Here is a 23,994-nt window from a genome sequence, read left to right as displayed (position 1 = left end):
ACAATAACATTCTTATATGTCAATCAACATCTTAAGTAACACTCTTTTCCTTTCAATTTCATCAGTACGCTTCATGGCTTGGTTCATATAGGAACATTGTTGGTGCTGGTTCAATGGTTTCTTCCTGTGAATTTGTTTGGTTGGAGACTTTCCTGTGGGCCCGTGGGGTTTGTCTGGTTGTCTGGTGGGGTGGATTAGACCCCTGATGCTGGCATTTTGTGCCGAGACATGGCCTGTGTTGGGTCTTCTAGTAGGGTGATTTTGATTGTCCCAATCTTTGGGGCCCTTGGTGCTGTTTTTTGTTCACATGAATTATCCTAACCGCAGATGTCTGGCTTATTCCTGCTTCTCTTGCTATTTGGTGAGTTGTTCGATGTATTTGTACATAGAACGGCAAAAAAAGAAAAGATAAAGAGGATGGAATGACTTCCCTATGAGGAACATAAGAACATAAGCAATGCCTCTGCTGGGTCAGACCTGAGGTCCATTGTGCCCAGCAGTTTGCTCACGCGGCGGCCCAACAGGTCCAGGACATAGAAACATAGAAATAGACGGCAGATAAGGGCCACGGCCCATCTAGTCTGCCCACCCCAATGACCCTCCCCTCTCTGTGAATAGATCCCACGTGTCTATCTCAATTGGCCTTAAAATCAGGCACGCTGATGGCCTCAATAACCTGACGTGGAAGACTACTCCAGTGATCAACCACCCTTTCAGTGAAAAAGAATTTCCTGGTGTCCCCGTGCAGTTTCCCGCCCCTGATTTTCCACGGATGCCCCCTTGTTGCCGCGGGACCCTTGAAAAAGAAGATATCTTCTTCCACCTCGATGCGGCCCATGAGATACTTGAATGTCTCGATCATGTCACCCCTCTCTCTGCGTTCCTCGAGTGAGTACAGCTGGGTTGGCCACTGTTGGAAACAGGATACTAGGCTTGATGGACTGTAATCACCTCTATCATATCCACAGGTTTGAATAGCCTGTGCAGTGTCAGATCCTCTCCCTGTACTAGGGCTACCACCGAACCCTGGTCTCCTGCTCCAAACTGAGACCCTGAATCCTCCAAGGAGGAAGTAAGCTGGGAGAGTTGAATTGTATCCAACCCCATATCGTTCCAGTCCTTTTCTGACTGGACCTCCGGCTCCTGCAGCTTTAAGAGTTGCTGCAGAGCCAGATGTTAGAAGGAAAAACTCCTTTGAGGATGGAGCTGACAATCTTTTGTGCTTCTGGTAAGCTGCATACATCAGTCACAAATTCCTGGCCAAAGACCTGACCTGGAACTTCTAGGGACCTCTGTCACTCTACCACATATCTCCTTTCAGGATCAGGGGCATCTGCACAAAAGTGCTTTGCAGGTGATAAACAGGGATTTATGATCCAGATCTCGAGCTTTCTCTTCCTCCTGACTCGTGGAGTGACCAGAGAGGGCTAAGTCCATGGCTTCCGACCTGCCCTTGCATACCATGCGGCACATTGGACAAAGATGCTACTCAGCCAACCATCCAGTACAAAACTGGCATGATATGGGGTCTAAACCACTTGAGGAGTCCATAATAATTGATTTCCATCAAAACTGAGGCTATTTGAAGCAGAAAGAGGCTTTTAAAATAAAATTGGGAAATCCAAGATGGCCGTCATGGCAATGTTTTAATGTCAAAAAATGGTCCTTGTGAGCAAAACCAAAAGTGAAAAATTAATGAAAATAGGATTTTAGAGGTAGGGGGATCCTTGGTACACCCTCAGAAACCCTTAGTTTTGCTGAATCAGACCCACCTCGATTTTCCCATAGTAATGAGCTGTACTCACAGATCTGCCATATGCTGTGCCTGCATCAGCTTCTCACTGCAGCTGGAAATGGAGAAAGTATTTCTGCCCTCAGACAAGTAAAGGGTGGCTCCATGGCTTGTCTCTTCAGGTCGCCTTTTAATCAGGTTCCAAAAACCTGAAACCTTGACCTCTCACTCTTCAACCCCTTTTGGGAAAGGTGGGGGGAGGGGGGAACTCAGTCAACCTCCGCCAAGCCTCCCGGCCAGTCACAAGGTCAAATCAGCTTGCGCTCAAGTGCCTGACTCCGCAGGGGCAAGCATTGCTTCCAGAGGACTGGTCCCCAATCTCTCAAGTGTTATGCAATGTAGCCCTCCTGGCTACAGACCCTGATGTCTGACCCTTCTCCCAGGCAGAGCTGTCCCAGGACTACTAGGAACCTCTTAGTATAGGAAAGCCTCAATAAAAAAATTGGATTAAGACTCAAAAATAAAAAGTCTAGTGCAGAGCAGATGAAAAGACATCTTCTCAACTCACTTGCAGAGTTAAAACTGAGGAGAGGGGGGCACTGCCCAGCGAGATAAGGGTAGGGGTTAACAGAGGTCTGGATTTCCCTGGACATGTTCTCCTTTTCGAGGACATGTCCGGGAGTCCGGATGGCTTTTCAAAACCCGACACTTTGTCCAAGTTTTGAAAAGCTTCCTCTAAATCGCGTCGGGCAGGAGGAAATCTGCGCATGCGCGGATTTCCTCCTGTCCGACGAGAGCAGGCAGTGGAGGGAGAGGGAGGCTATGGTGGGGCTAAGGCGGGACTGGGGCGTAATGGGGAAGGGATGGGTGCAACTGGGCGGGCCTGGGGGCAGGTCTAGGGGTCCAGATTTTACTATAGTAAAATCTGGCAACCCTAGACAAAGGAGCAGAGAAAAGAAAATGATTGATGTCTTCTGCAAGTAATTTGCAAATTGGAGTGCATAACCCATCTGTAAGGAATTGTTTGCTGTTTGTACAGGAAACATTATTAAAGCCTACAGGAATAAAAACAAAGGGCATGACAAGTCAAAGAGGGCAATGTTTATTTACAAATTAAAATTTTAAAAACCTACTATATTATTAACTTTCTAATCTTCCCAGAAAGAAACTAGGAATCAGGGTGGTGGACTTCGGAAAGCTTGGGTGTAGTCCTCCCTTTGTCTCCAGGAAATCTTCTCATGTTGCTTCCAGACATGGACCATGAGCAAAACTGAATAAAGCAGAAAAAGGAAAAAAAATTAAATAATGCCTCAGGATGCCTGATAACCAACATGTATCTCCAAATCTATTGGGATATATTTTATCTATAGAGGACTCTATAAAAATATTAAGCTATTACTTTGACTCAAAATGTTCATTTGAGCCACTTGTATCATCTATCATTGAAAGATGTTTCAGCTTATGTCATTTATTAGATCAACTGGGCCTTACTGTGACCAGCCATCCCTTCATAAATTGGTTGATGCAAGGGGTGGGCTGGGCCCTCTGGCAATAAGGGCCTTGAGCCCCTAACCACTGATCAAAAGTAATTAAATTAGATGAAAGCTAGGGGACAGTGGTTCTACTGTATTGTTGCAATGGTCAGTCCACCCCTGATTGATGCCCAAGTATTAAGCAGACTTCATTATGTAGATTCTTCATGTAAAGGACTGCCCAGTTATGCCATTATCCATCTACAGACCATTCAAAATACAGCTATCAGAATGATTAAGGGTCATGTAACCCCTTTCTTAAAAGAGGCTTGCTGGTTGCCTTGCTCATAAGCATGAAATATAAAGTCTTGGTTTTGGCTTATAAAGCATTTTACGTAGTATTACCTTATTTGTCCATATTATTAATCCTATATGCCTGATTAGGGCACTTCACTCACAATCTCAGAACCAGTTGGTTAATTCCCCAACCCTAAGATGTCCAGTCTGTCTGTCCAAATTAGATTGTAAGCTCTTCTGAGCAGGAACCATCTATTGAATGTTAAATGTATAGCGCTGGGTATGTCTTTCAGATCTATAGAAATGATAAGTAGCAGAAGTATGGCTTAGGCTAGATTAGATTCAATAAGGGAATTAGTATTCTTGTTTTTTAGCCCCTGCTTTATGGAACTCCTTCCCACATTATCTTAGGACTGAGGTACAATTAGAAAATTTTAAGAAAGGACTTTTTAATCTAGCATTTTCGAGATCATGATTAGGCCCAAGCAGTCCAGGTATGTACTGCGTCCAGCACTGTTTGCCATATATGAAGAAAGACACAGTACTAATCGAAAGGGTCCAGAAAAGAGCGACTAAAATAATTAAGGGGCTGGAGGAGTTGCCATACAGTGAGAGATTAGAGAAACTGGGCCTCTTCTCCCTTGAAAAGAGGAGACTGAGAGGGAACATGATTGAAACATTCAAGATAATGAAGGGAATAGACTTAGTAGATAAAGACAGGTTGTTCACCCTCTCCAAGGTAGAGAGAACGAGAGGGCACTCTCTAAAGTTGAAAGGGGATAGATTCCATACAAACGTAAGGAAGTTCTTCTTCACCCAGAGAGTGGTAGAAAACTGGAACGCTCTTCCAGAGGCTGTTATAGGGGAAAACACCCTCCAGGGATTCAAGACAAAGTTAGACAAGTTCCTGAGGAACCAGAACATACGCAGGTAAGGCTAGTCTCTCAGTTAGGGCACTGGTCTTTGACCTAAGAGCTGCTGCGAGAGCAGACTGCTGGGCACGATAGACCACTAGTCTGATCCAGCAGCAGCAATACTTATGTTCTTATGTATTATAGTTGTTGATTTCTTTTAATGATACTTAGAATTCCTTTTATATATTTGATTTCATGTAGTATATTATAACTATGTATAATATTATATTTATAGCTGGAACACATTCGTAAAATACTTTGATTTGTTTTTTTTTGCTTACAAGGACAGTATAATAAATGCCCTTAAAAAGTAGATACATAAATAAACAACCAAATTAGGAAGCAACAGACACAAAAGCAGAAGAGCCAATACATATGTTTATATTTAGCTACTTATTTGATGCACTGTCTTTCATGATTTAAACAGCAAAGAGGTTTACCATAAAATATACTCACCATTGTCATGGCAAACAAATGAACAAATCATACCACTACCATGACAACAATGTAATACAGCACATAGACAAACAGCTCAATTGGTACAACCTGAGAAGGGGGCTGCTAACCTTCTCATAATCCAAAACATCACCACAGATGTTCACTTCCTCTCGAGTAAACAAGAGAGAGAGAAAAACATACTGCACAGAATAGGTATACAAATCTAAAGACAGATTGCCAGCCTAGCATCAGTGTAGACCTCTTTTATTTATTTAAATAGCTCATTTTTCTACAAAGGAGCAAAGCATTCTCTGTGTCTAGCTAAAAAATCACAGAAGCAGAACACACCGCTGGGAAACTGTGTTTGTGTAACCTTCAGAATTGATAAGACAAATAAAACATAACAATTCAAGTGCAGTACTTAGAAATATTGTCATGAACAGGAAAAAATTAACCCTGGATGTCCAGCAACCATTATAGTGCACTAATCAGTCAGCTGCACCATTCCATACATACAAAAACAAAAAACCTCTTAGTACTAACAATGGTACACGTGAAAAAAAAAACCCAAACTTAATTCACCCTCGTATTTTTTATTTTATTTATTTTCCAGTGCTGCTGAAAATCAGACAAGCACGTAAAACACACGCCACGGCTCATGATTAAAAGTAGTACTAAGTACTATATATATAGTTCCCCTCTTGTAAGAAGGAGAAAAGAAGAGAAAAAAAAGGAGAAACATCTAGGAATGGGGAGGAAAATAAAAATAAAAACCATTCCCCCCCCCAAAAAAGGTCAATGCTACTTCTCTTATTCCCCGGGATACCCCACAAACCAAACAACCAAATACAGAGCCTTAAAGGAGGCAGGGATGAACTGAAATCTGCAAAAAGAAACATCGCAAATCACAAAGCGCTAGGTCATGCCAAGGCTACTTGCCATATGAGTGGAGGGAACACAGAAAGTTACACAGAATAAAAGAGCATAAGAACAGTTCATCTAATTATAAACTTGTTAACCCTTTCAGGACCATAAGGATCGTAGGCCAATTTTTGTGGTTTTGACGACATTTTTATGGTAAAAAGGGCTTGCAGATGCCAAAAAATTGATTTTTTTTTGTGAAATATCATTATTTTTTTTTAAAAAAATCACACTTCTGGCTTATGGACAGTGTGGCAAGTGAATCTTCTCGTCAATCTGGCAACGACGCTAATGAATGAATGTCGGAACCAGTTTGTTTACATAAAGGCAGTATCCTATGGAATCCGTACATATCAAATGTAGAACTGTAGACTATCCCAATCAAAATTTATAGGATTTTAAAGTTATGGGACAAATATGTCCCTTGGTCCTGAAAGGGTTAAGGAGGGAGCAAAGGCTGGAAGTCCTGCTCTGTTACATGACAGCTGGAGGATAACTGCAGGGCTTTGTTGGTCCCGCCCCTTTCAGTGCTGATTGGTCAAGATAGTTGCTGGGGGTGGAAGACTAGTTCAAACGTTCTGTCCTGTAGCACTGAGACAGGGGGAGGGGTTTGGCCTCCTCCTGGCGCCCATTGGTCAGAATATTCCTAGGGCGGAGCGGGGAGAGGAGGAGTTTAACCCTTTCAGGACCATAAGGATCGTAGGCCAATTTTTGTGGTTTTGACGACATTTTTATGGTAAAAAGGGCTTGCAGATGCCAAAAAATTGATTTTTTTTTGTGAAATATCATTATTTTTTTTAAAAAAAATCAAACTTCTGGCTTATGGACAGTGTGGCAAGTGAATCTTCTCATCAATCTGGCAACGACGCTAATGAATGAATGTCGGAACCAGTTTGTTTACATAAAGGCAGTATCCTATGGAATCCGTACATATCAAATTTAGAACTGTAGACTATCCCAATCAAAATTGATAGGATTTTAAAGTTATGGGACAAATATGTCCCTTGGTCCTGAAAGGGTTAAGAGAAGGACATGCAAAATCCTGACACGGGATGAACATTGTTCAGTGTTGTCTAATAGTGCACAGTTTTTCTCTGCTAAACCCAATTTCCCTTTAAACATGTAAAATGAGTACTAAGCACTGATAAATTATGGGATTCTGAATGGAGAGCTGTTCTCTGTCTTTGTCAACATATCCCGCTTGAATGTGAGATTTAATAATAATAACAATAATAATTTTATTTTTATATACCGCCAAAGCCATAGTAGTTTGCGGCGGTTTACAACAAGAAGAGCTGGATAGTCAGCGAAAAAAAAAATAATGTGGGGATATCGAGTACATGTGAAAGAGTACAGGGGAAGGTTTAAGAGTTCTTGGTTACAAATTTACTATGTTTAGGGTTAAGTCACACATTCTTATCTATTCAAATTCCAAAGCAACTCGGTCAGTGAATCTTTCTTGCTACAAGCGTGTTTCCTAGCTTACAGATCAACTTACAGAGATGCAGTTAAGGTAAAATCTGCTATTATCTATTTATCCTTTACTATCTATATATATTTTCATCATTCACTCTGCAAAGGACTAAACTTAATGGGGCTCATAATAAAAAAAAAACAAAAACGTCTAAAAAGTGGCCTAAATGGGTACTTGGACGATCAAAAAGCCTGATCGTCCAAGTATCCATAATTAAAGCTGGTTTTAGATGTATCTAAAACCAGCTTAGGCCTTTCCCCTGCCTCTAAATGCACAGAGAGAAAAGAGGCGTTTTTAGAGGAGAGGAAAGGGCGGGCGGTGGGCCGACCTACACCTAGGCGTACAACACATATAACCAAAGATTTTGACAGGTTGCCTAGTTGGCACTTATATGTTTTGACTTAGACCAAGTCAAAACAGGTATAAGTGCCAAAAAAGGGGCTGCTGAGCTGATAGTGGTCAGTTCAGCGGCCCGGCAACCTACCCACACCCCTACCGCAACCATCACGGCAGGAGATATGCCTCATCTCCCCTACCGCAATGCGATCACCCCTCTACCCGAATTGCCTAAGACAACTGGGCTGATTCCGGTTGGCCCAGGCGCCTCAAGCCCCACCTGTGGGCGGGCTTTGAGCCATCTGGGCTAATCAGGCTCTAAGGCCAGCTATTCCCAAGATGGCTGGCCTGTCGGATGGACGGGCTTGGCACCCGTCCATCCGACCAACAATTTTAAGGTACGGGGAAGAGGGGTGGGGGTGTCGTGGGGGTCGGTGGGGGGGTAGCGGGTCAGCAGGGGGGCCGATCGGGGGTTCGGGGGGCGGTCATGGGGGGGTTGAATCAAGGGCAGGAGGGCCTGGGATACCTCCTGCCCGTATTTTAGTGGGGGTGGGGTGGGGGTTAGAGGGTGTCGCTGGGCCAGGAGGGCTTGGGCTCCCTCCTGGACGGATCGTGTGGGGGGGAGGGGGGTTGGAGATCGCCGGGCCAGGAGGGCTTGGGCTTCCTCCTGGCCCCATTGGACTCGGCGTGGGGGGGGGTTGAGGATCGCGGGGCAAGAGGGCTTGGGCTCCCTCTTGCCCTGATGTCAGTTCGCCAGAGCAGGATGGGTTGGGCTCCCTCTTACACTGATCGTGTCGTGCGGTTTGGGGGTGTCGCGGGGCAGGAGGGCTTGGGCTCCCTCTTGCCCCGATGTCAGCGCGGGGGGGTGGGGGTGCGGTTCACCAGGGCCTGGGCTCCCTCTTGCCCTGATCGTGTTGCGGGGTTCGGGGATGCCGTGGGGCAGGAGGGCTTGGGCTCCCTCCTGCCCGGATCATTGTAGGGGGGGGATTCTGTAACTGGTGTTGTTTTTGACAGACACCGGTTACAAAATCCAGCTTTTAGGCGAAGGACTGGCTCCTCCTTTACCTAAAAGCCTATGTTTTGGACGTTTGGGGCTTAGGCTTTTTTTAGGTTGATTATATGGTGTAAGTTTAGACCATATAATTATATGGTGTAAGTTTAGACCATATAATTATATGGTATAAGTTAGACCATATAATTACACAGTTCAGCTGTGTAAACTCCCAGACCACCACTACAGTGGTCTGGGCATTTACACAGCTGAACGTAGAAGCAGGCCATTATCAAAAAAGCCCTCCTTTTGGAAGTTTTTTTGGATTATGGACATTTTCCCTGCTTCTGTTTTCAACGTTTAAGGCCTTAGGCCAAAAGGGGACTTAGACGTTTTTTAAAAATTAAGCCCCTTAATGTGTCTTTGCCAGAGATTTCGTTCGTATTAGCTCAACTATCGTTGCTCTGCTCAGCTTGCCATTCTGCAGGCAAAAAAAAAAAAAAAGTTCTGACATGTATTATGTTTAAATTATCTAGGAAACCCTTGGATTTGTTAGAGGAATAAATTCAGTCTCTTAACATCTGAGCTAGGAAATGTTTTCTCCTTCCTTCCGTGGCTCCTGTAGAGGAGAATCTGATGAGCTCTCCCCAATCTCTGTTTAAAGCACTGTCTCAAAATCACAAAGAATCTAAGACAACAGTGCTCGGTACTGCGTGGTGTACATTTCGAGCAGAGGAAAAAAAAAGAAGATCACTAAGGAGTAAAAATACTATGATAAGAGAGAAAAAGTACACCTTAAATCGTGGTCAATATCACTATATGAAGGTCATTAAGCATTCACCTAAAATGTACTGTATCCAAAACATAGTCAGGAAAGAGAGAGAGAAAAAAAAGAAAAAAGAATACAGGATCACAGGATCCGCAGAAGGCAGAAGACTGCAGCGTAGAGCTCTAGAAAACAAATAGTCATTAATTGGGGGGGGGGGGGGGAGCAATGGCAATTTCTCAGATCTGTAAAAATAAAGGGTTTATCTTACAACATGCAATAAACTAGAAACTACTCAAAATGAGCTCACATACATACTGGCAGTCAGTGCACATTCTGTCATACACATACCAGGACGTCCCAATTAATCAACATTCACCTCATTTTGTTTTCCCTTTGTGAACATACAAATTAATATCTTCAACTTCCAGTAACCCCTCTGTATTTCCCTGTATTGCCAGAGTCACAGTAAACATGCATCTGCATCTCTTCCCATCTGACCAACCTGAATCATTTCATTTCTCCCTTATAAATACAAACCTATAAAAACCTCCGCATACTCTCTCACTTACCTTTTTGGTTTCTGTACTCCACCATGTAAACTAAACTAAACTAAACCTTAAGTTTATATACCGCATCCTCTCCACGGAAGTGGAGCTTGGCACGGTTTACAAGAACTTAAAATATAAGAAGAGAAAGGAAAAGGTTTACATGAGCTTATATATAGAATGGAAGAGTAAGGGGGAAAATAGAATTACATATTAGAGAAGAGCCAAGTTTTCAGTTGCTAGCGGAATAGTTGGAGAGAGCCCAGGTTCCGCAACAGGATAGTAAGGTCGTTCCAGAGACCTGTGATTTTGAAGAGAAGAGATTTTCCCAGTTTACCTGCATAGAGAATACCGCGTAGAGAGGGGAAGGATAGTTTATATCTTTGGGCGGGTCTGGTAGAGTCAGGACTCGAGGAGTCAAAGGATAGTGGGATTAGGGGAGGAAGGATGCCGTGAATGATCTTAAAAGCCAGGCAGGAGCATTTGAAATGGATTCTGGAAATCACTGGGAGCCAGTGAAGATTGGACAGGAGTGGGAATACATGGTCAGATTTGCGTTTTGCAAAGATCAACCCCGCTCAATTGATGTAAACCACTTGTAACCTTGTTTAACTGATGTGAACCGCCTAGAACTCTTCCGGGTATGGCGGTATACAAAAATAAAGTCATTATTATTATTATTATATTCTGGATAGTTCAAATCCGTCTACTCCTAAAATTATACTCTGAATTTCCCTAATTCACTTGTTGGTATCGGGACATAGCTTGGAAAGGTTTTATTATATGGAGAAATGCTCTCCTTTATGTGGAAGAGAGACTTTGAAAGATAGCTTCGAGAGCATAAATTTTGTGGGTGTTCAGTAGTTTTACTGACACAAAGACCACCCGCAAAAATATGCTTGAACTACAATCCAGTTGGGTTTTCAGGATTTCCCCAATGAATATGCATGAGATCTATTTGCATACAAATAGATCTCATGCATATTCATTGGGGAAATCTTGAAAACCCAACTAGATTGTGGCGCTCGTTGCCCACCCCTGTTCTAGATGCCATCAATTCCAGAGATTTGAGGATATATCTGTTCATAGGTTCAAAATACACTGCTAGGGTGTTGAAAAACTCCCAAATCATAAAGGATGGAAGATAATTGGGGATTCTGGAGGGTCCTCTAGGCAGAGCAGGGTGGGCATGTCCTTCTCCGCTCAAGGCATTACGTGGTCTCTGCTGAAATGGGAACTTTAAAAGAAGTTTCAACATCTATGATTAAGGCAAGACGATCGTTATATCTCTCGCATACGGGCGCCTAACGCTTCCTATCATACTAAGCCGGCGGATATTGCCGATGCGTTTTTCCACCATTTTTCTAACTTCTATGCTTCTCCTGGCCCCTATACTGGTCCCGACATCATCGATTACTTAGAGGATGCTGGTATGCCTAAATTCACTGCCTTGCAGAAGTCAGCTTTAAATCGACCTATTCAGGGCATGGAGATCCTGAAGGCGATTAAAAACTTGCGATCTTGCACGGCTCCAGGCCCTGATGGGTTTACCACTGAGTTCTATAAAATGTTATCTTTACAGGTATGTGAACCTCTTCTGGGCTACTATATGGTGGCATTGGAGAAGGGTTCTTTTCCCATCCATGCCAACCAAGCCACTATCACTCTGATCCCCAAACCGGGTAAATCTAGAGATGAGGTAGAGTCTTATCGTCCCATTTCTCTTATCAATGTGGACTTAAAAATATTAGCCCGTTTGCTGGCCAACCGTCTAACTCCATTGTTACCTACAGTTATTGCTACGGCGCAGGTCGGGTTTGTTCAGGGAAGGCATTCGGTAGTGAATGTTCGGAGGGTATTGTTGGCGGCGTCCAAAGCTCAAGCTACATCTACGTTGGGCATTTTGGCGAGTTTGGATGCCGCCAAAGCGTTTGACCAGGTTAATTGGCATTACCTTTTTCGGGTCCTGGATTATGTGGGGATAGGGGGCTGGTTTTGGTCTTCTTTGCAAGCGTTGTATTGTGCCCCGACCGCTTCCATACTAGTAAATGGCTGCCTCACTCGTCCCTTTTCGGTAGGACGAGGGACGCGTCAGGGCTGCCCATTATCCCCCTTACTTTTTCTCCTCTATTTAGAGCCCTTGCTTCGCACTATTCAACAAGATGATGTATTAGTGGGGTTACCGGAAGGTTCATCTCAACTCCGTGTGTTAGCTTTTGCTGACGATTTGTTGCTTACTTTAGCACAACCTTATAGGTCATTACCGCGTGCGTTAGAGATTTTGGACGAGTTCCATCTTTTTTCTGGCCTCACCCTAAATACTCAAAAATCCCTGGTGCTCCCCCTGCAACTTACCGTCCGAGACTCATGGCCGGGAGTTTTTCCTTTGGTATGGGCCTCCTCTTCTATTCGATATCTCGGTGTCCTGATACCTAGGGATCTGTCCACACTATACACTATCAATATTCTCCCAATGCTGTCGAGGACTGATCAATATTTGAAGGCTTGGCGTCATTATCCATTGACATTGATGGGTAGGATAGCCCTATATAACATGATGATCATTCCTCGATGGCTCTATCTTTTTCAAACGTTGCCTCTTTTTCTTCAGCACGCCCATTTTCGGGCACACCGACGTTCCTTGCTTTTATTTCTATGGGGTGGTAAACGATCCCGCATTTCTTTTCATGCATTATCTCTTCCTCTTACACAGGGAGGCTTAGGGTTATTGCACATTGGTCGCCTTAATGTAGCCTGTCAACTTCGTCATGTGCATGATTGGTTTTGTGAGACTAATTGCTTTTCTGCTACCCAGCCAGAATGTTTAGCTTTTGCTCCATATCATTTTAGCTATCTGATTCATGTACGCTGTCTGCCTCCTAGAGAACTTCACTATGGGGATTTTTTGCTTTTCCCCATTCGAAAAGCATGGAAATATCTTTGTACTCAGTTAGCTCTCAGACCCGATGTGACTCCTTGTCTCCCGATTGTTGGTAATGGGGATTTTCTTCCTGGTATGGGACTGGAGTCACATCCTCGATGGGTTGGAAAGGGTCTTTATTATTTATATCATGTATTACACACTGATGGTTCTATCCGGCCCTTTCAGCAGTTATGTGAATCTTCTGCCTTTGGTGCTGGTGACTGGTTCCCTTACATTCAACTACACCACTATGTCCATTCCCTTCCTGGATCTGCGCTGACTGAGACTGTGCAAGAGCAACTTTCAGAAGCTCTGTGTCTTACTGCACAATTGCCTATCCCCCTAAGATTTTATCATCGTACCCTGCAAGACCTGGCTGGTGAATTGGACTATGCTGCACTAGCTGTTAAATGGACTCAGGACTTACATATTTCTATTTCTGCTGATATGCTAAAGCGGAGTGTTGCCTTGGGACCGAAATACTTGGTATCTGTAGCTGAAAGAGAACGTTACTACAAATTCCTGATCCGGACATATTTTGCTCCAATTAGAGCCTATCATGCTCGTCTTTGCACCACTGATCAATGTCCTAAGTGTGGAACGCCTAGAGCATCTCTGGGTCATATGTTCTGGCTTTGTCCGGGTATACGGGCTTTTTGGACACGTGTATGTCACCACCTTGCATCTTTTTGGAATTGCACTTGGACTCCTACTGACACTTTCCTCTTCACACTGAAGCTGTCCTTGCACCCGGTCCGTCCGGGTATGGCAGCGTTTGCTCGGAAAGCTGTAGTTCTGGGCATCAAGACAATTCTACAATGCTGGTTGTCCTCTAACACTCCGACTGTATCCCATTGGAGGACTCAATTGATTCAGTTGGCAGGATTTGAACGCTTGGCTATCTCTAATATGGACACCAAAGCAGGTTCCTCTTACCTTACCTGCTGGTTGCCATTTTGTTCTACGTTACAACCCGCTGTACGTAGCAGGTTACTTAATTAATTCTTTGAAAGTTAGCTGAGGCATTGACTGTTCCCATGGGTGGGTGGGAGGGGGGTAGGGGGGGTGGGCATGAGAGATGATTGTTCCTGTGCACTGTTTCTAATATGTTTGTTTCCTTGCTGTGTTCAAAAATTAATAAACAGATTTAAACATAAAGATAGTCAAGTTCTTCATAAGAAAATTGAAATATTAGATAAACATAATAGACAATTAAATCTATTCCTGAATTTTCCTAAATCAGTTGGGATCTCTGCGTTAGATGCCTTAAAAAAATATTTAATTGAAGTGTTAAATTTTTCCTCTCAATTCATTCCTCCTGTGAATAAAATATATTACATTCCGTTAAAAAGAGTGGAGATCTCCAAGAAACTAGTGATCAACTTCTCAGGAACTACTCTGCTTGATCACTTCCTCTGGTAGTGCATTCCAAGTGTCCACGACCCTCTGGGTGAAAAAAAACTTCCTTGCATTTGTTTTGAACCTATCTCCCTTCTGAGAAACTGAAGGGAGATAGGTTCAAAACAAATGCAAGGAAGTTTTTTTTCACCCAGAGGGTCGTGGACACTTGGAATGCACTACCAGAGGAAGTGATCAAGCAGAGTACGGTCCAAGGATTCAAACAGGGATTGGACAGATTCCTGACGGATAAAGGGATCGTGGGATACTGAGGGAGGAGCTGGGATGTAACACAAGTATAGAATGTTAACCAGGTAATGAGTATAAACCAACCAGGTCGTGCATGTGCAAGACTGGAGGGCTAGGACTTCGATAGGAAGGCAGGACTTAAACGAGATACCAAGGTGGCAAGGGAGCCCCTTCTAGTGATTCAGACAGGTCGTGACCTGTTTGGGCCGCCGCGGGAGCGGACTGCTGGGCAGGATGGACCTATGGTCTGACCGGCAGAGGCACTGCTTATGTTCTTATGATCTTAATATTATAGCAATTTTGGAATCATTTTTAACTGAGAACTCTGAGAGAACTATGCTTTTGGTTTCATTTGTATTTGAACAGGGTGTAAATTTAATAATGAAATTATATTTCAGAAATGCCCAAGTTCTTTTTTGTGGAAAAGATATGGGTTTACCCAGATGTAATACAACAGACTCAACTTACTTACAGTAGATTTCTTTTGTGATGTCACTCCCGATATCAGCTCAAATATGATCACGTTATGATCACTGTTTCCCAGCAGACCCAACCCATTTAACTCCTATACTATGCCTTGCACTTCACTAAGGACCAAATCTAAACTAGCTCCCCCTCTTGTCGGTTCTGGGACCAGTTGCTCCAAGAAGCAGTCATTTAAGACGTCTAGGAATTTTATCTCCTTAGCACTCCCCAATGTAACATTTAACCAGTCAATGTTAGGATAATTGAAATTACCCGTTATTATACTGTTGGAGAGGCACAGGTCTTGCTGGGGGGGGATTTGTTGGGGGAGGGGGCTATTAATGGGATGCATCTCTAGTCCTAAGAGAAATGTCAGTAGAGAGGCACGGGACTTGTGAGGTGGGGGCAGGGAGGGCAATTTGCATGTTCTTGTAAATGTCATATTGAATATCTCGGTGTAACTTATGTATATTTTCAACCAGAATGGCTCAGGGCTTTTTTGGATTATAAAAGATATCTGCCTGAAATGTTCTATGTAAATTAAATAATGGAGCTCTATTCACGTTAAAGCCTTTACCTTCTAGTTTTCTTCTTTTCTTCTCCCTTTAGAAGTCGCAAGATTGTGGCGGTATAGAAAAATAAAGTTATTATTATTACTTAATTTAGGACTCCCCCCATTCCGTGGAGGTCTAAGGAACAGCTTTAAGAAAATTTCTATTTGTTTTTTTAACATTTGGTTCTGTACTTATATAGCTTGAACAAGTGTATACTTGTGATTTATTTGGAAAATGTAATAAATAAATGTCTGTTATTCATATTTCTGTTATGAAATGTTCCCCTTTTTCTTTTTTTATCCATATTTTCTTTTAAATTTTAGTATTGTAAACAACCTTGGTACACTTTGATAGATGGTATATCAAGTATAGAATAAATACATACAATAAAAAAGTACCTGGGACAGTCAAAGATTAAATGACTTGCCCAGGGTTACAGGGAGTAGCACATGGTTTGAACCCACAACCTCAGAGTGCTGAGGCTATAGCTCTTACCACTATGCCACACTCTCCTCCAATGTACAGTGCTGCATATATCTAGAAATTAGTAGTAGTAGTGATAGTTTTTTGCTTCTAACGATGGCCAAGCCAGATAGCACAGTTACTTACCATAACAGGTGTTATCCAGGGACAGCAGGCAGCTATTCTCACATATGGGTGACATCATCGACGGAGCCCGGATGCGGACGCCTCACAAGCAGACTTGCTTGAAGAAACTCGAAGTTTTGATTCGCCCGCACCACGCATGTGCGAGTGCCTTCCCGCTCAGCGCAGGGCGCGTCTCCTCAGTTCAGATAACTAGCAGAGAAGCCAACTAGGGGAGGTGGGTGGGTTGTGAGAATAGCTGCCTGCTATCCCTGGATAACACCTGTTATGGTAAGTAACTGTGCTTTTTCCCAGGACAAGCAGGCAGATATTCTCACATATGGGTGACCTCCAAGCTAACCAGAATGGGATGGTGGGAGTGTTGACAATTTAGGAGAATAAATTTTGTAATACTGTTTGGCCAAACTGTCCATCCCGTCTGGAGAAAGTATCCAGACAATAGTGAGAAGTGAAGGTATGAATCGAGGACCAAGTAGCAGATCTACAAATTTCCTCAATAGGTATAGATCTGAGGAAAGCTACTGAAGCTACCATAGCTCTGACCTTATGGGCTTTGACTTTACTGTGAAGGGATAATCCAGCCTGGGCATAGCAGAAAGAGATACAAGCCGCCATCAGTTGGAGATGGTACACTTAGAAATAGGATGTCCCAACTTATTTGGATAGAAGGAAACAAAAAGTTGAGGAGCAGTTCTGTGCGGTTTGGTGCATTCCAAGTAGAAGGCCACAGCACGTTTACAGTCCAAAGTATGAAGAGCTGATTCTCCAGGGTGAGAATGAGGCTTTGGAAAAAACACTGGAAGAACAATGGATTGGTTGAGATGAAATTCCGAGACCACTTTAGGAAGGAATTTCGGATGAGTACAAAGAACCACTTTGTCATGATGGAACACCGTGAATGGTGGGTCAGCAACTAAAGTTTGCAGCTCACTGACTCTTTGAGCAGAAGTGAGGGCAATGAGAAACACCACTTTCCAAGTGAGATACTTCAGATGAGCCTTATCAATTGGTTCAAATGGAGGCTTCATTAGTTGAGTAAGGACAACATTGAGGTCCCAAACCACAGGAGGCCGAAAAGCAAGGGACCTGGGGAGAGGAAGAAGCGATATGGATTGCTCTGAAAAGAGAAGATGGAACTTCTATCTACGTGGGTGTAGTCTACAGACCTCCGACTCAATCGCAGCAAATTGATAAGGATCTGATTGTGGATATCTAAAAGTTTGGAAGAAAAGAGGAGGTTCTGCTGTTGGGAGATTTCAACCTGCCAGATGCGGACTGGAATGTTCCGTCTGCGGAATCGGAAAGAAGTAGGGAGATTGTGAATGCCTTTCAAGAGGCTCTGCTCAGACAAATGGTGACGGAACCCACAAGGGAAAAAGCGATATTGGATCTGGTCCTCACAAATGGAGAGAGTATCTCTAATGTTCGAGTGGGGGCTCACCTGGGAAGTAGCGATCATCAAATGGTTTGGTTTGATATAACGGCTAAAGTGGAGAGCGGCCGCACGATACTTAAAGTCCTAGATTTCAAACGTACAGACTTTAATGCAATGGGAAAGTACTGCATGTGGGAATCAGAAACCCGAGGCACAGCTATACGATGGGAGGGATGTTATTGAATGAGAGTACCCAAGAAAGGGACTTGGGGGTAATGGTGGACATGACAATGAAGCCGACGGCACAGTGCGCAGCGGCCGCCAAGAGAGCAAATAAAATGCTGGGGATAATCAAGAAGGGTATTACAACAAGAACGAAAGAAGTTATCCTGCTGCTGTACCGGGCAATGGTGCGTCCGCATCTTGAGTACTGCGTCCAGTATTGGTCACCATACTTTAAGAAGGATATGGTGTTACTCGAGAGAGTTCAGAGGAGAGCGACACGACTGATAAAGGGGATGGAAAGCCTTTCATATGCTGAGAGATTGGAGAAACTGGGTCTCTTTTCCCTGGAGAAGAGAAGACTTAGAGGGGATATGATAGAGACTTACAAGATCATGAAGGGCATAGAGAGAGTAGAGAGGGACAGATTCTTCAAACTTTCAGAACATAAAAAAACAAGAGGGCATTCGGAAAAGTTGAAAGGGGACAGATTCAAAATGAATGCTAGGAAGTTCTTCTTTACCCAACGTGTGGTGGACACCTGGAATGCGCTTCCAGAGGACGTTATAGGGCAGCGAACGGTACTGGGGTTTAAGAAAGGATTGGACAATTTCCTGCTGGAAAAGGGGATAGAGGGGTATAGATAAAAGATTACTGCACAGGTCCTGGACCTGATGGGCCGCCGCGTGAGCGGACTGCTGGGCGCGATGGACCTCAGGTCTGACCCAGCGGAGGCATTTCTTATGTTCTTATGTTCTTATGTTCTTACCTGAAGAAAGAGCTGTTAGGATGGGAGGACATAAGAGAAGTGGAAAGACAGTGGTCTAAGCTGAAAGGAGCGATAAAAATGGCTACGGACCTTTATGTGAAGAAAATCAATAAAAACAAGAGAAAAAGGAAGCCGATATGATTCTCCAACCTAGTGGCTGAGAAAATAAAGGCGAAAGAGTTGGCGTTCATGAAATATAAAAAAAACCCAAGAAGAGGAGAGCAAAAAGGACTACAGGGTGAAACTGAAAGAAGCCAAGAGAGAGAGATAGGTTTGGTGAAGGCACAGGCAGAACAAATGGCTAAAAATGTAAAAAAGGGAGATAAAAATTTTTTCAGATATATTAGTGAAAGGAGGAAGATAAAAAATGGAATTGCTAGGCTAAAAGATGCTGGGAACCAATATGTGGAGAGTGATGAGGAGAAAGCAAATGTGCTAAACAAATACTTCTGTTCGGTGTTCACAGAAGAAAATCCTGGAAAAGGACCGAGATTGTCTGGCAAAGTTACACGAGAAAATGGAGTAGATTCTGCGCCGTTCACGGAGGAGGGTGTTTATGAGCAACTTGAAAAACTGAAGGTGGACAAAGCGATGGGACCAGACGGGATCCATCCCAGGATACTAAGGGAGCTCAGAGAGGTTCTGGCGAGTCCTATTAAAGACTTGTTCAACAAATCTCTGGAGACGGGAGTGATTCCTGGGGATTGGAGGAGAGCAGATATGGTCCCTATTCATAAAAGTGGTCACAGGGATGAAGCAGGAAACTACAGGCTGGTGAGCCCCACTTCAGTTGTTGGCAAAATAATGGAAGTGTTGCTGAAAGAAAAGGTAGTGTACTTCCTTGAATCTAATGGGTTACAGGATCCGAGGCAACATGGCTTTACAAAAGGTAAATCGTGCCAAACGAACCTGATTGAATTTTTTGATTGGGTGACCAGAGAGCTGGATTGAGGACATATGCTAGATGTAATTTACTTGGATTTCAGCAAAGCCTTTGATAAAGTTCCTCATAGGAGGCTGTTGAACAAACTGAAGTTAGGACCCAAAGTGGTGAACTGGGTCAGAAACTGGCTGTCGGACAGACGCCAGAGGGTGATGGTTAACTGAAGTCGCTCGAAGGAAGGAAAGGTGACTAGTGGAGTCCCTCAGGGTTCGGTGCTGGGGCCAATCCTGTTCAATATGTTTGTGAGTGACATTGCTGAAGGGTTAGAAGGAAAAGTGTGCCTTTTTGCAGATGATACCAAGATTTGTAACAGAGTAGACACCGAAGAGGGAGTGGAAAATATGAAAAAAGATCTGCAAAAGTTAGAGGAATGGTCTAATGAAGGGGTGTCCAATGTCGGTCCTCGAGGGCCGCAGTCCAGTCGGATTTTCAGGATTTCCCCAATGAATATACATGAGGTCTATTTGCATGCACTGCTTTCATTGTATGCTAATAGATCTCATGCATATTCATTGGGGAAATCCTGAAAACCCGACTGGATTGTGGCCCTCGAGGACCGACATTGGACACCCCTGGTCTAATGCCTGGCAACTAAAATTCAATGCAAAGAAATGTAGAGTAATGCATTTGGGGATTAATAATAGGAAGGAACCGTATATGCTGGGAGGAGAGAAGCTGATATGCATGGACGGGGAGAGGGACCTTGGGGTTATAGTGTCCGAAGATCTAAAGGCGAAAAAACAGTGTGACAAGGCAGTGGCTGCTGCCAGAAGGATGCTGGGCTGTATAAAGAGAGGCGTAGTCAGTAGAAGGAAGAAGGTATTGATGCCCCTGTATAGATCATTGGTGAGGCCCCACTTGGAGTATTGTGTTCAGTTTTGGAGACCGTATCTGGCGAAAGACGTAAGAAGACTTGAGGCGGTCCAGAGGAGGGCGACGAAAATGATAGGAGGCTTGCGCCAGAAGACGTATGAGGAGAGACTGGAAGCCCTGAATATGTATACCCTAGAGGAAAGGAGAGACAAGGGAGATATGATTCAGACGTTCAAATACTTGAAGGGTATTAACGTAGAACAAAATCTTTTCCAGAGAAAGGAAAATGGTAAAACCAGAGGACATAATTTGAGGTTGAGGGGTGGTAGATTCAGGGGCAATGTTAGGAAATTCTACTTTACGGAGAGGGTGGTGGATGCCTGGAATGCGTTCCCGAGAGAGGTGGTGGAGAGTAAAACTGTGACTGAGTTCAAAGAAGCGTGGGATGAACACAGAAGATTTAGAATCAGAAAATAATATTAAATATTGAACTAGGCCAGTTACTGGGCAGACTTGCAGGTCTGTGTCTGTGTATGGCTGTTTGGTGGAGGATGGGCAGGGGAGGGCTTCAATGGCTGAAAGGGTGTAGATGGGCTGGAGTAAGTCTTAACAGAGATTTCGGCAGTTGGAACCCAAGCACAGTACCGGGTAAAGCTTTGGATTCTTGCCCAGAAATAGCTAAGAAGAAAAAAATTAAAAAAAAAAAAATAAATTAATTAATTGAATCAGGTTGGGCAGACTGGATGGACCATTCGGGTCTTTATCTGCCGTCATCTACTATGTTACTATGTTACTACGAGAGGAGGTTTGATATTGAAGAGTCCTTTCATGAATTTGGAAACCACTGGATGAGCAGAGAGGGATTTCCCTTCAATAGGTTGATGGAAAGCCGCAATTGCACTGAGATGGACTCGGATCGATGTAAACTTGAGGCCAGAATTGGATAAGTGCAAAAGGTAGTCCAAAACAGAAGATAAGGCGGAATACTGAGGCTCCTTATGATGAGAAAAACACCACGTAGAAAAATCTAGTCCACTTTTGGTGATAGCATTGTCTAGTGGTAGGCTTCCTAGAAGCTTCCAAAACATCTGTTACAGATTGAGAAAACTGAAGAGGGGTTATGTTGAAAGGTACCAAGCTGTCAGTAGTAGAGACTGCAGGATGAAGTAGAGATCCCTGACTCTGTGTAAGCAGAGAAGGAAAAACTGGTAGAAGGTATAGCTCCCTGCTGCTGAGTTGAAGCAGAAGGGAGTACCAAGGTTATCTTGGCCACCGAGGAGCAATTAGAATCATGGTGGCATGTCGTTATTCAACTTGACCAGAGTCTTGAGAAATAGAGGGAATGGAGGAAATGCAGAGAGGAAAAGATTCGACCATTCCAGAAGAAAAGCATCTGCCTCCAGGCGATGAGGAGAGTATATCCTGGAGCAAAATTGAGGCAGTTTGTAGTTGTGGGGAGCTGCAAAGAGGTCTGTCTGAGGCGTTCCCCATTGTGAAAAAATTTGATGAAGAGGGGCAGAATGGAGTGTCCATTCGTGAGGCTGCAGGAGACGACTCAAGTTGTCCGCCAAGCAATTCTTTGCCCCTTGAATGTAGACAGCTTTGAGGAAGGTGTTGTGGCGAATTGCCCAGTCCCAAACCTTCAGAGCTTCTTGGCAAAGGGAGGCAGATCCCGTCCCTCCCTGTTTGTTGAAGTAATACATGGCGACTTGGTTGTCCGTCCGGATGAGGGCTACCTGGTCGTGAAGATGTTGAAAAGCATTGAGAGCCTTGAAAATCACTCTGAGTTCCAACAGATTGATGTGACACTGACGATCTGTACTGGTCCAGTGGCCTTGTGTACAGAGACCATCTAGATGAGTGCCCCAAGCGTAGGTCGAAGAGTCTGTCGTGAGGACCTTCTGATGGGGTGGCGTTTGAAAAAGCAAGCCTCTGGAAAGATTGGAAGAGAGCATCCACCAACAGAGAGACTTCTTGAATGGAGTGACTGAAATGTGTCGAGAGGGAGGGTCGCAAACCTGCGTCCATTGAGATGCCAGGGTCCATTGAGGAATTCTGAGGTGAAGTCTGGCAAAAGGAGTTATGTGTACTGTAGAGGCCATGTGACCCAGAAGTACCATCATGTGTCTCGCTGAGATGGAAGAGCGGGAAGACACAGTTTGACTGAGGTGAAAAAGAGCTTCCAGGTGTTGTTGTGGAAGGAATGCTCTGAGTTGGACAGTGTCCAGAACAGCTCCAATGAATTGTAGAGTCTGTGAGGGTTGAAGCTGAGATTTTGGAAAGTTGATTTCGAATCCCAAACTTTGTAGGAACCAGGTAGTCTGTCGGGTTGCTACAATAATCCCTTGAGCTGTGGAATCTTTGATGAGCCAGTCGTCGAGGTAGGGAAACACCTGAAGACCATGATTCCTTAGAGCTGCGTAGGCCTCCTTGAGATCCAGAGAGCATAACCAGTCGTTCTGCTCGAGCAGGGGATAAAGGGATGCCAGGGACAACATTCAAAACTTTTCTTTAACTAGAAATTTGTTGAGAGCCCTGAGATCCAGAATGGGCTGCAGCTCGCCCGTCTTCTTCGGAACAAGGAAGTAACGGGAGTAAAAAGCCCTGCTCTGCTGTTCCAAGGGAACTGGTTCGATGGCATGGAGACGAAGCAGAGCTTGAGCTTCCTGAAGAAGAAGGGCGGTCTGGGATGGATTGGAAGGATACTCTCTTGGAGGAAGCTCTGGTGGAACCTAAGTGAAATGAAGAGAGTATCCTTCCCTGATGATGGTAAGCACCCAGAGGCCGGATGTAAATGACGTCCATTGGTCGTAAAAATGTTGAAGGCGACCTCCTATAGGGGGAAATTGAGACAGAGTCAAAACGGTGGAGGTTATGCTCTGTTGTAAACAGTCAAAAAGGCTGAGAAGCCTTAGGCGCAGCAGAAGGTTGAGGTTTCTGTTGCTTCTGAGGTTGCTGCTTCTTAAGAGGAGGGCTAGTGTAAGGAGCCGGCTTTGGAGCATAACGCCGTTGATAAATAAGAGCAGGGCATGCAGGCTTGGCAGGAGCTGGCTTTGGCTTAGGTCTGACAATTGAAGCAAAAGATTTTTCATGGTCAGACAATTTCTTAGTGGCTGCCTCGATAGATTCGTCAAAGAGGTCATTGCCCTCACAAGGTATATTAGCCAAGTGGTCTTGAAGATTAGGGTCCATGTCAATGGTACGAAGCTAGGCAAGACGACGAATAGCCACAGAGTAAGCAGCTGCTCGGGCAGACAACTCGAAGGCATCATAAGATGACTGGATGAGATGCAAACGGAGTTGAGACAAAGAAGCAATAACTTCTTGAAATTCAAAGTGCATTTGAGTATTCAGATAATTCAAGAACTTTGGTAATAAAGAAATAAGAAATTCAAAATAAGTGATGAATTGAAAATTATAATTGAGGAGTTTAGAGGACATCATAGCAGTTTGATAAATGCGATGTCCGAATTTGTCCATAGTTTTCCCTTCCCTTCCAGGAGGAACGGTGGCATAGACCTTAGAAGGATGGGACCTCTTTAAGGAGGACTCGACAAGGAGGGATTGATGAGATAACTGTGAGTTGTCAAATCTTTATATCTAGAGAAAGATAGAAACATAGAATATGACGGCAGAAAAGGGCCGGCGGCCCAACAAGTCTGCCCAATCAAGATCCCTCCCACCCTCGAGAAACTATCCCCTGTTATACCTCTGTAGCGACCCTATCTGCTTGTCCCATCATCTCTTGAAGTCTAGCGTATTACTGGCCTCGACCACCTGACGTGGAA

General features: G+C 44.0%; 1 protein-coding gene across 1 annotated transcript in view; it reads right to left on the bottom strand.

Moving 5' to 3' along the window:
* Window positions 1-2,900: 2,900 nt before the first annotated feature.
* Window positions 2,901-23,994, bottom strand: part of LOC117360429 (fibrous sheath-interacting protein 2-like) — a 207,517-nt gene continuing 186,423 nt past the window's right edge. Inside the window, exon 4 of the mRNA XM_033944142.1 lies at window positions 2,901-3,002. Within this exon, the coding sequence (XP_033800033.1) occupies window positions 2,901-3,002 (102 nt within the window). The remainder of the gene's footprint in view (window positions 3,003-23,994) is intronic.

Source organism: Geotrypetes seraphini, chromosome 5 (genome assembly GCF_902459505.1).
Source record: "Geotrypetes seraphini chromosome 5, aGeoSer1.1, whole genome shotgun sequence".
Lineage (NCBI taxonomy): Eukaryota > Metazoa > Chordata > Amphibia > Gymnophiona > Dermophiidae > Geotrypetes > Geotrypetes seraphini.
Note: the sequence above shows the minus strand (reverse complement) of the source record. Positions and strands in the feature narration are given on the sequence as shown.